The sequence below is a fragment of the Hemitrygon akajei genome, chromosome 25 (genome assembly GCF_048418815.1).
Source record: "Hemitrygon akajei chromosome 25, sHemAka1.3, whole genome shotgun sequence".
Taxonomy (NCBI): domain Eukaryota; kingdom Metazoa; phylum Chordata; class Chondrichthyes; order Myliobatiformes; family Dasyatidae; genus Hemitrygon; species Hemitrygon akajei.
Window position 1 is genome coordinate 60,133,725 of NC_133148.1, and position 13,017 is coordinate 60,146,741.

At 51.8% G+C, this 13,017-nt stretch overlaps 1 protein-coding gene across 3 annotated transcripts in view; it reads right to left on the reverse strand.

Moving 5' to 3' along the window:
* Nucleotides 1–2,889: 2,889 nt before the first annotated feature.
* Nucleotides 2,890–13,017, reverse strand: part of LOC140716642 (5'-3' exonuclease PLD3-like) — a 55,450-nt gene continuing 45,322 nt past the window's right edge. For all 3 annotated transcript variants that reach the window (XM_073029468.1, XM_073029466.1, XM_073029467.1), the window contains exons 11-12: nt 7,555–7,654; nt 2,890–3,832 (exon numbers count right to left, since the gene is read on the reverse strand). In XM_073029468.1, the coding sequence (XP_072885569.1) occupies nt 3,630–3,832; nt 7,555–7,654 (303 nt within the window). In that variant the 3' untranslated portion in view covers nt 2,890–3,629. The remainder of the gene's footprint in view (nt 3,833–7,554; nt 7,655–13,017) is intronic.

A 13,017-nucleotide genomic window follows, 5' to 3' on the forward strand; every position in this document is an offset into this window, starting at 1 on the left:
CCCAGTCTCCACACACACACACACACCGACCCCTCCGTCACCCAGTCTCCACACACACACACACACCGAACCCTCCGTCACACAGTCTCCACACACACGCACACACAACGATCCCTCCGTCACACAGTCTCCACTCACACACACCAAACCCTCCGTCACCCAGTCTCCACTCACACACACACCGAACCCTCCGTCACCCAGTCTCCACACAGACACACACCGAACCCTCCGTCACCCAGTCTCCACTCACACACACACCGAACGCTCCGTCACCCAGTCTCCACACAGACACACACCGAACCCTCCGTCACCCAGTCTCCACTCACACACACACCGAACCCTCCGTCACCCAGTCTCCACACACACACACACACCGAACCCTCCGTCACCCAGTCTCCACACACACACACACCGAACCCTCCGTCACCCAGTCTCCACTCACACACACACCGAACCCTCCGTCACCCAGTCTCCACACACACACACACCAAACCCTCCGTCACCCAGTCTCCACACAGACACACACCGAACACTCCGTCACCCAGTCTCCACACACACACACACCGAACCCTCCGTCACCCAGTCTCCACTCACACACAACGAACCCTCCATCACCCAGTCTCCACACACACACACCAAACCCTCCGTCACCCAGTCTCCACTCACACACACCGAACCGTCCGTCACCCAGTCTCCACACACACACACACCGAACCCTCCATCACCCAGTCTCAACACACACACACACCGAACCCTCCGTCACCCAGTCTACACACACACACCGAACCCTCCGTCACCCAGTCTCCACTCACACACACACCAAACCCTCCGTCACCCAGTCTCCACACACAGACACACCGAACCCTCCGTCACCCAGTCTCCACACACACACACCGAACCCTCCATCACCCAGTCTCCACACAGACACACAACGAAACCTCCGTCACCCAGTCTCCACCCACACACACACACCGAACCCTCCGTCACAGTCTCCACACACACACACACACCGAACCCTCCGTCACACAGTCTCCACACACACACACACCGAACCCTCCATCACCCAGTCTCCACACACACACACACACCGAACCCTCCATCACCCAGTCTCCACACACACACACACCGAACCCTCCGTCACCCAGTCTCCACACACACACACCGAACACTCCGTCACCCAGTCTCCACACACACACACCGAACCCTCCGTCACCCAGTCTCCACACACACACACACCGAACCCTCCATCACCCAGTCTCCACACTCACACACACCGAACCCTCCGTCACCCAGTCTCCACACACACACACCGAACCCTCCGTCACCCAGACTCCACACACACACACACACACCGAACCCTCCATCACCCAGTCTCCACACACACACACACCGAACCCTCCGTCACCCAGTCTCCACGCACACACACACCGAACCCTCCGTCACCCAGTCTCCACACACACACACACCGAGCCCTCCATCACCCAGTCTCCACACACAAACACACACCGAACCCTCCGTCACCCAGTCTCCACACACACACACACCGAACCCTCCGTCACCCAGTCTCCACACACACACACCGAACCCTCCATCACCCAGTCTCCACACACACACACCGAACCCTCCATCACCCAGTCTCCACACAGACACACAACGAAACCTCCGTCTCCCAGTCTCCACACACACACACACCGACCCCTCCGTCACCCAGTCTCCACACACACACACCGAACCCTCCGTCACCCAGTCTCCACTCACACACACACCGATCCCTCCGTCACCCAGTCTCCACTCACACACACACCGAACCCTTCGTCACCCAGTCTCCACTCACACACACACCGAACCCTCCGTCACCCAGTCTCCACACACACACACCGAACCCTCCGTCACCCAGTCTCCACTCACACACACACCGATCCCTCCGTCACCCAGTCTCCACACACACACACACCGAACCCTCCGTCACCCAGTCTCCACACACACACACACACCGAACCCTCCATCACCCAGTCTCCACACACACACCGAACCCTCCGTCACCCAGTCTCCACACAGACACACAACGAAACCTCCGTCTCCCAGTCTCCACACACACACACACCGACCCCTCCGTCACCCAGTCTCCACACACACACACACACCGAACCCTCCATCACCCAGTCTCCACACACACACACCGAACCCTCCGTCACCCAGTCTCCACTCACACACACACCGATCCCTCCGTCACCCAGTCTCCACACACACACACACCGAACCCTCCGTCACCCAGTCTCCACACACACACACACACACCGAACCCTCCGTCACCCAGTCTCCACACACACACACACACACCAAACCCTCCGTCACTCAGTCTCCACACATTCACACACCTAACCCTCCGTCACCCAGTCTCCACACACACACACCGAACCCTCCGTCACCCAGTCTCCACACACACACACACACACACCGAACCCTCCGTCACCCAGTCTCCACACACACACACACCGAACCCTCCATCACCCAGTCTCCACACACACACCGAACCCTCCGTCACCCAGTCTCCACACACACACACACACCCAACCCTCCATCACCCAGTCTCCGCACACACACACACCGAACCCTCCGTCACCCAGTCTCCACACACACACACCGAACTCTCCGTCACCCAGTCACCACACACACACCGAACCCTCCGTCACCCAGTCTCCACACACACACACACCGAACCCTCCGTCACCCAGTCTCTCCTCAGTGTACCATCACACAATCTAATGTACCCTTCCCCACTCAGTCTCAACGCTGTGCACGTCTCTGCTCTCTGTATAGATTGTCCAGAACACAGCATTTCTGGTCTGATACTGCACCACGTGGTAAAATCTTCACACTTACAACCAGTTGAAATGGACGCCAGCCCAGTGTGGTATTTATTTATTGATTTAGCAATACATCTTGGTTTCGGCCCTTCAAAAGGGAACGATAACTGACAACTCCCAAATTATCCCTAAACGAATCCTGTGACAGTTTGCAATTGGTGATCAGTACATCTTTGGATTGTGGGAGGGAACCGGCGCACCAGGAGAAATCCCATCCCCTCCATCGGGGGGATGTACTCCTTACAGAGCAGACTGGGATTGAACTGTGAACCCTGCTTCCCAAGCTGCCAAGCTACTGTCGCGCCCAGCTGTGCATTTCTCCGCTGAGTTTACGTGTAGTCAAGGAACTCCACTGCCCGCGCCCCACCTCCAACAGCAGACTCAGTGGCGTGAGATGGCTGGAGTATGACCAGGGTAGTTGTCTGCCCACAGCACTGCAGTGCTGGCTACAGTGGGGTATCAGGGCAGTGTGGTCAGGGCCACCACAGTAAACCAGCAGCTAGTCAGCACCGCCCCAACAATGGGTGCAACGTTCAGAGCAACAAACATGTCACATTTTCCCCAGGATCCCTCAGATCATTTACTGTAGACAACCTGGAGGACAGGGATTGGGAATTGCCTGCCTTTTGTGCCACAGTCATCAGGAGAACCCTCAATGGAAATTCAATAACCACATCCTGGAACAAATTCACACCACTGGAAATCCCTGAACTCTGTCCAGGGCTGTACCGGCTACCATTCCAACCCCAAGCTTGGCTGCACTTAGAGATATTTGCAGATTCGGAACCACTTGTTGACAGAGTCCATAACGTTGCTGTATGATGAGTTCCAGTCCCGTTCAAACACCTCTCGCAGCTGCTGAGCGACAGTGGGAGCTGAGGACCGTCCCCTTGCGTCGGACTGGTTTACCACCAGCCCCGCTCCCGCCGTGTTCTCAAAGTAGTCACCAGACCAATTGGATGTCCCTGGAATGCAGAGCAAACACTGGGATTAGCAAAGGCCTGTGATGGAACTGCAATACAACCCTGTTACCGTTCCCAAACCTCACTGGTGAGGAGACACTATCCAGTCCTGAAGAGGGTCCTGGCCCAAAACGTAATTTTTTAATCCCCCTCCATAGATGCTGCCTGACCTGTTGAGGTGTGTGTGTGTGTGTGTGTGTGTGTGTGTGTGTGTGTGTGTGTGTGTGTGTGTGTGTGTGTGTGTGTGTGTGTGTGTGTGTGTGTGTGTGTGTGTGTGTGTGTGTGTGTGTGTGTGTGTGTGTGTGTGTGTGTGTGTGTGTGTCTGTCTGTCTCTGGATTTCCAGCATCTACAGCGTCTCATGTTTAAGTCCTTATCTGGTAAAGACTGAAAAACGTTTATCACGTAGTGATTCCCCCCTCACAATCTCCTGTAACCTTTGCCCCCAACACTAAGTGACATCACTGACCTGTCTCCTCAGGAGACCTTACAACTGCCCGTACATCGGCCTTCCACCTGCACAAGTCTACGTTGCATCAGGACCCGTGTCACACGCTCGTGATCTGAAGGGCACGAGGGCACGAGGGCAGCTGTAGCTGGTGCTCTGCCTCAGAAAGGTTGTATCTATCAAGGACGCCCACAACCCGGCTCTGCCACTGCTGCCAAGTCTCCAAACACCAAAATCCAGAGCAGCTACTTTCTGACAACCATCCGGTTCTTGAACTGATCCAAGACCATAAGACTATGAAATATTAGGCCATTCAGCCCATCAAATATCCATTTTCCTCTCAATCCCATTCTGCTGCCTTCTCCCCATGACCTTTCAGACCCCGACTAATCAAGAACCTTAAATACGACCAATGTCCTGCCCACCACAGCTGCCTGTGGCAGTGAATTCCACAGATTCACCATTCTCTGGCTAAAGAGATTCTTCCACATCTCCATTCTAAATGGATGCCCTTCAATTCTGAGACAGTGCCCTCTGGTGCAAGACCACCTCGCTGCAGGAAACATCCTCTCCACAACCCTATCCAGGCCTATCAACACTTGGTAGGTTTCGATGAGATCTCCCTCTCATTCTTCTGAATTCCAGAAAGTACAGGCCCAGAGCCATCAAACGCTCCTCAAACAATAACCCTTTCATTCCTGGAATCCTTCTCCACTGCTCTCTCTCCAATGGCAGCACATCCTTTCTTAGACAAGGGGCCCAAAAACTGCCCACAACAATCCGAGCTCCACCCACAGCTCCAAGCTGCTAATTAAATTTGCTGACAACACTACTACACTGATTGGCCTCACCTCAAATAATAACACGGCAGCCTACAGAGAAGTCTGATCACCCTGACATAGTGGCATCAAGAAAACAACCTCTCCCTCAATGTTGCAAAAACAAAGCTTGTGGACGACAGGAGGAATGCCACCCCCATTGACATCAATGGATCTGGGGTTGAGGAGGTGAGCAGCTCGGCAGAAACATCACCGAGGATCTCGTGGTCTGTGCATACCAGCTGTTTGGTGAAAAAAAACACAACAGCGCCTCTTTCACCTCAGACAGTTGAAGAAGTTTGGAATGATTCCCCAGATCCTAAAGACTTTCTATAGGGGCACAATTGAGAGCATCCTGACTGGCCGTATCACTCCTGGTATGGGAACTGTACTTCCCTCAATCACAGGACTCTGCAGAGAGTGGTGCGGACAGCCCAGCGCATCTGCAGATGTGAACTTCCCACTATTCAGGACATTTACAAAGACAGGTATGAGAAAAAGGGCCCGGAGGATCATTTGGGAGCCAAGTCACCCCAACCACAAACTGTTCCAGCTGCTACCATCTGGGAAACGGTATCGCAGCATAAAAGCCAGGACCAACAGGCTCCGGGACAGCTTCTTCCACCAGGCCATCAGACTGATTGATTCACACTCATGTATTTTTACTCATGTACGTGAAGGATGTAAGAAATACATCCGTCCCAAACACTCAACAGATGACGCCATTGCCATCACCCTCCATCTGGCCCTAACCCACCCGGACAAAAAAGACACATACATTCGAATGCTGTTCATAGACTTCAGTTCAGCATTCAACACAATCATCCCTCAGAAACTAATCGGAAAGCTGAGCCAACTGGGCCTGAACACCTCCCTCTGCAACTGGATCCTAGACTTCCTGACTGGGAGACCTCAGTCAGTCCGGATCGGGAGCAGCATCTCTAACATCATCACACTGAGGACAGGGGCTCCCCAGGGCTGTGTGCTCAGTCCACTGCTGTTCACTCTGCTGACCCACGACTGTGCTGCAACACACAGCTCGAACCACATCATCAAATTCGCTGATGACACGACTGTGGTGGATCTCATCAGCAAGAACGACGAGTCAGCTTACAGAGAGGAGGTGCAACGGCTAACAGACTGGTGCAGAGCCAACAACCTATCTCTGAACGTGAACAAAACAAAAGAGATGGTTGTTGACTTCAGGAGGGCACGGAGCAACCACTCTCCACTGAACATCGACAGCTCCTCGGTAGAGATCGTAAAGAGCACCAAATTTCTTGGTGTTCACCTGACGGAGAATCTCACCTGGTCCCTCAACACCAGCTCCATTGCAAAGAGAGCCCAGCAGTGTCTCTACTTTCTGCGAAAGCTGAGGAAAGTCCATCTCCCATCCCCCCCCATTCTCATCACATTCTACAGGGGTTGTATTGAGAGCATCCTGAGCAGCTGCATCACTGCCTGGTTCGGAAATTGCACCATCTCGGATCACAAGACCCTGCAGCGGGTAGTGAGGTCAGCTGAGAAGATCATCAGGGTCTCTCTTCCTACCATCACGGACATTTACACTACACGCTGCATCCGCAAAGGAAACAGCATTATGAAGGACCCCATGCACCCCTCATACAATCTCTTCTCCCTCCTGCCGTCTGGGAAAAGGCTCCAAAGCATTCGGGCTCTCACGACCAGACTATGTAACAGTTTCTTCCCCCAAGCTATCAGACTCCTCAATACCCAGAGCCTGGACTGACACCTTACTGCCCTATTGTCCTGTTTATTATTTATTGTAATGCCTGCACTGTTTTGTGCACTTTATGCAGTCCTGGGTAGGTCTGTAGTCTAGTGTAGCTTTCTCTGTGTTTTTTTTTTTACGGAGTTCAGTCTAGTTTTTGTACTGTGTCATGTAACACCATGGTCCTGAAAAACGTTGTCTCATTTTTACTATGTACTGTACGTAGCAGTTACGGTCGAAATGACAATAAAAGTGATTTGACTTGACTTGAAATAAAGTCAATTCAATTCAAGCGAGGCCTCGCCAGTTCTTTATAACGTCTTGGCATTACCATCCTTGCTTTTATATTCTAGTCCACTCAAAATCGATGCTAACATTGCATTTGCCTTCCTCACCACTGATTCAACCTACAAGTGAAACTTTACAGAATTGTGCACGAAGACTCACTAATCCCTTCGCACCTCAGCTGTTTGAATTCTCTGCCCTGTTAGCAAAGCAATCTGTATTTTAATTTCTTGTACCAAAGTGCATGACCAAACATTTCCCAACACTCTGTTCCATCTGCCACTTCTGCGCCCATTCTTGTAATCTATCTGTCCTTCTGCAGCTTCTCGGCTTCCGCAACGCCCATCTCTGTATCATCCGCAACTTAGCCACAGGGCCATCAATGCTGCCATCCAAAACACTGACAGAGCCGACAGTTCGCAATCAAATCAGCCGGGAACTCACCGATATAGGCCACCTTGTCTGTTACCATGTATTTGTTGTGATTGACCCGAGCGAATGGGATCTTCCTCTGCTTCTGTGTTGCTGGGACAACAAAGACTCTCTGTAAGAAGCAAACAGAAAAGGTTACTGTATTTCCATAACAACAGACCACTGGAGACGGGGCTCCCGGTAACATTACCCAGCCTCAGTGAGTGAGGGGAGGGTAGAAAGGTCAGTGTGGAGTGAACACATCTGCCCTTTCAGAGTCTGTGTGGGGTGAACACATCTGCCCTTTCAGAGTCTCAGTGGAGTGAACACATCTGTCCTTTCAGAGTCTCAGTGGAGTGAACACATCTGCCCTTTCAGAGTCTGTGTGGAGTGAACACATCTGCCCTTTCAGAGTCTGTGTGGGGTGAACACATCTGCCCTTCCAGTGTCTGTGTGGGGTGAACACATCTGCCCTTTCAGAGTCTGTGTGGGGTGAACACATCTGCCCTTTCAGAGTCTCAGTGGAGTGAACACATCTGTCCTTTCAGAGTCTCAGTGGAGTGAACACATCTGCCCTTTCAGAGTCTCAGTGGAGTGAACACATCTGTCCTTTCAGAGTCTGTGTGGGGTGAACACATCTGCCCTTTCAGAGTCTGTGTGGAGTGAACACATCTGCCCTTTCAGAGTCTGTGTGGGGTGAACACATCTGCCCTTTCAGAGTCTCAGTGGAGTGAACACATCTGCCCTTTCAGAGTCTGTGTGGGGTGAACACATCTGCCCTTTCAGAGTCTGTGTGGAGTGAACACATCTGCCCTTTCAGAGTCTGTGTGGAGTGAACACATCTGCCCTTTCAGAGTCTGTGTGGAGTGAACACATCTGCCCTTTCAGAGTCTGTGTGGAGTGAACACATCTGCCCTTTCAGAGTCTCAGTGGAGTGAACACATCTGCCCTTTCAGAGTCTGTGTGGGGTGAACACATCTGTCCTTTCAGAGTCTGTGTGGAGTGAACACATCTGCCCTTTCAGAGTCTCAGTGGAGTGAACACATCTGCCCTTTCAGAGTCTCAGTGGAGTGAACACATCTGCCCTTTCAGAGTCTGTGTGGGGTGAACACATCTGCCCTTTCAGAGTCTCGGTGGGGTGAACACATCTGCCCTTTCAGAGTCTGTGTGGGGTGAACACATCTGCCCTTTCAGAGTCTCAGTGGGGTGAACACATCTGTCCTTTCAGAGTCTGTGTGGGGTGAACACATCTGCCCTTTCAGAGTCTCAGTGGAGTGAACACATCTGTCCTTTCAGAGTCTGTGTGGGGTGAACACATCTGCCCTTTCAGAGTCTCAGTGGAGTGAACACATCTGCCCTTTCAGAGTCTGTGTGGGGTGAACACATCTGCCCTTTCAGAGTCTCGGTGGGGTGAACACATCTGCCCTTTCAGAGTCTGTGTGGAGTGAACACATCTGTCCTTTCAGAGTCTGTGTGGGGTGAACACATCTGCCCTTTCAGAGTCTCAGTGGAGTGAACACATCTGCCCTTTCAGAGTCTGTGTGGGGTGAACACATCTGCCCTTTCAGAGTCTGTGTGGGGTGAACACATCTGCCCTTTCAGAGTCTGTGTGGAGTGAACACATCTGCCCTTTCAGAGTCTGTGTGGAGTGAACACATCTGTCCTTTCAGAGTCTGTGTGGAGTGAACACATCTGCCCTTTCAGAGTCTGTGTGGAGTGAACACATCTGCCCTTTCAGAGTCTGTGTGGAGTGAACACATCTGCCCTTTCAGAGTCTGTGTGGGGTGAACACATCTGCCCTTTCAGAGTCTGTGTGGAGTGAACACATCTGTCCTTTCAGAGTCTGTGTGGGGTGAACACATCTGCCCTTTCAGAGTCTCAGTGGAGTGAACACATCTGCCCTTTCAGAGTCTGTGTGGGGTGAACACATCTGCCCTTTCAGAGTCTGTGTGGGGTGAACACATCTGCCCTTTCAGAGTCTGTGTGGAGTGAACACATCTGCCCTTTCAGAGTCTGTGTGGAGTGAACACATCTGTCCTTTCAGAGTCTGTGTGGAGTGAACACATCTGCCCTTTCAGAGTCTGTGTGGGGTGAACACATCTGCCCTTTCAGAGTCTGTGTGGGGTGAACACATCTGCCCTTTCAGAGTCTCAGTGGAATGAACACATCTGCCCTTTCAGAGTCTCAGTGGGGTGAACACATCTGCCCTTTCAGAGTCTGTGTGGCCAGAAGCTGTGGGGGAGCAGGTACAGAGACCAGGACCAACACGGTTGTGCACGTCAATCCCCATGTTGCTCATCCAGTGCCCCAACGTCTGAAGACATCCGTCCACTTAAAAGGAGAGCTTTTACTGACATGAACCTCGAATGTGGTAGTGTGGAAAATCCCATTTGTTTCACATTTGAAACTCCACACGGACAGCACCCGGGATCAGGGTCAGACCCAGGCCTCTGGAGTCTGTGCAAACTCCACACGGACAGCACCCGGGATCAGGGTCAGACCCAGGCCTCTGGAGTCTGTGCAAACTCCACACGGACAGCACCCGGGATCAGGGTCAGACCCAGGCCTCTGGAGTCTGTGCAAACTCCACACGGACAGCACCCGGGATCAGGGTCAGACCCAGGCCTCTGGAGTCTGTGCAAACTCCACACGGACAGCACCCGGGATCAGGGTCAGACCCAGGCCTCTGAAGTCTGTGCAAACTCCACACGGACAGCACCCGGGATCAGGGTCAGACCCAGGCCTCTGGAGTCTGTGCAAACTCCACACGGACAGCACCCGGGATCAGGGTCAGACCCAGGCCTCTGGAGTCTGTGCAAACTCCACACGGACAGCACCCGGGATCAGGGTCAGACCCAGGCCTCTGGAGTCTGTGCAAACTCCACACGGACAGCACCCGGGATCAGGGCCAGACCCAGGGCCCTGGAACTCGGAGGAAGTCTATAAGATGAGCCATTGTGGCACCTACACTCTGTAAATGCCTGCAGTACGTGGAGGAAAATGTAGACAGGTGGGTTAGTAAGTTTGCGGATGATAACAAGACTGGTGGAGTTGTGGATGGTGTAGACGATTGTCGAAGAATACAGTGCAATATTGATCAGTTGCAGATATGGGCTGAGAAATGGCAGATGGAGTTTAACCCATGTTAATGTGAGGAGCTTCACCTCGGGAGGGGAAATGCATGGAGACATTACACTGTTACGGGCAAGGTCCTTAACAGTGTTGCTGAGCCGATAGATCTTGGGATCCTTGTTCATAGCTCCTCGAACATGGTTACACAGGTCGAAGGCTTATGGAATACTTGCTTTTATTAGTCAAAGTATTGAGTTCAGAAGTCAAGACGTTATGTTGCAATTTTATGAAACCCTGGCTCGGCCACTTCTGGTCACCCCACTGTAGGGAGGATGATCACGATTTGGAGAGGCTGCAGAGAGGTTTACCAGGGTGCTAGAGTGCATGTGCTATCACAAGAGAGTGGACAAACTTGGGATAATTTTCTCTGGAGCGGCGAAGGCTGAGAGGAGATCTGATAAAGGTTTACAAGATTATGAGATAAAGCGAACAGAGAGTGAGCAGAGCACCTGTTTGTCAGGGTTGAGGTGTCTAATACCAGAGGGTATGCACTGAAGGTGAGAGGGGCCAACTTCAAAGGGGATGTTTCTTTACTCAGGGAGTGGTGGAAGCCTGGAATGTGCTGTCTGGTATGCTGACAGGGGCAAATACATTCAAAGGGGATGTTTCTTTACTCAGAGAGTGCTGGATGCCCGGACTGCGCTGTCTGGTATGCTGACAGGGGCAAATACATTCAAAGGGGATGTTTCTTTACTCAGAGAGTGCTGGATGCCCGGAGTGCGCTGTCTGGTATGCTGACAGGGGCAAATACATTCAAAGGGGATGTTTCTTTACTCAGGGAGTGGTGGAAGCCTGGAATGTGCTGTCTGGTATGCTGACAGGGGCAAATACATTCAAAGGGGATGTTTCTTTACTCAGGGAGTGGTGGAAGCCTGGAATGTGCTGTCTGGTATGCTGACAGGGGCAAATACATTCAAAGGGGATGTTTCTTTACTCAGGGAGTGGTGGAAGCCTGGAATGCGCTGTCTGGTATGCTGACGGGGCAAATACATTCAAAGGGGATGTTTCTTTACTCAGGGAGTGGTGGAAGCCTGGAATGTGCTGTCTGGTATGCTGACAGGGGCAAATACATTCAAAGGGGATGTTTCTTTACTCAGGGAGTGGTGGAAGCCTGGAATGTGCTGTCTGGTATGCTGACAGGGGCAAATACATTAGAGGCTCAGCTAGGCACATGGATGCAAGGAAGGTGGAGAATATGGACACGGTGTAGGTAGGAGGGATTAGTGTTTGGGTGTTTTTGATTTGCTTTTTAGCTGGTTCAGCACAACGTTTTGGGCCGAATGGCCTATTCCTCCTCTATGTTCTATCATAAACATCACCCAAGACGTGATTTTCTGTAACATGAGCCCTTCTTTACCAAAGCAGTCAGGCTAATCAACATCTCCACCCACTAACCCATCAGACCACAATTTTATTATTTCCTGTCAGTCACCAAGTGTCACATGATTGACATACAATCACTGTATACAAGCTATCTAATGTAGTTATAGTTATTGTGTGCTTTATTATTGTGTTTTTGTGCTGCAGCAGACCTAGAGTAACAATTATTTCATTCTCCTTTACACTCGTGTACAGGAGATAACACTAATCCACGTCTCTGGAGGTTTTCCGTCATCGTATATCAATTGCAGGTAAAGCTGGACGCTGTGTTGCCTAGGAGACGTTTTGCCACTCATCCAAGAGTCCTCTCCAATTCTGATCCATGGTGGTTGACAGACTCTGAGAGTTGTTGAAAGGTATCATTAGTCTTACCTTTGCATGAATGGAGGTGCGAACCATTGTGGAGATGGGGTAGAGAGGTTAGGACTGCATGGAAGTAGCTGATAGGTGGTCTGGTAGCTCGCCCTCTCTATTCAGGATAGGTTTTCCAGTTTGACTGGGATGGCTTCTTTAACCCCTCTTTCAAACCACCCGTCCTCTCTGATAACAACGTGCACATTTTGGACAAAGGGTTTTTAACAAACACCATATCCCCGTTTTTCAAACCTGACAGAAGATCGTCCACCCCAAGGATCCTACACCCAAACATAAACAGAGTAATATTGTAGATGCTATCTGTGTATCAGTGAGACAAAAGAACCACTGTGGCGACCCACTTCCCAGCGCACTCGAACCGGCTCACAAATCGGCGCGCGCCGGCATCGAGGCCAGTCCCAAAGAGAGCGCCAAGCCTGCTTCACCAGCAAGGGGAAAAGCCCGCGCGCGGGTCTGTGTCTACAGCATTCCCGCCCGGGGAGGGCGGGATCAGGAAGGCTTTAAAGCGAGGCTGCGAAGTTCGAATACATCTCTTTTGCAACTGCAGCTCATCGACTTCGTGTCGTTATTTCAGCGCGGCGTGTAGCACACCACTACAATTGGTGACCC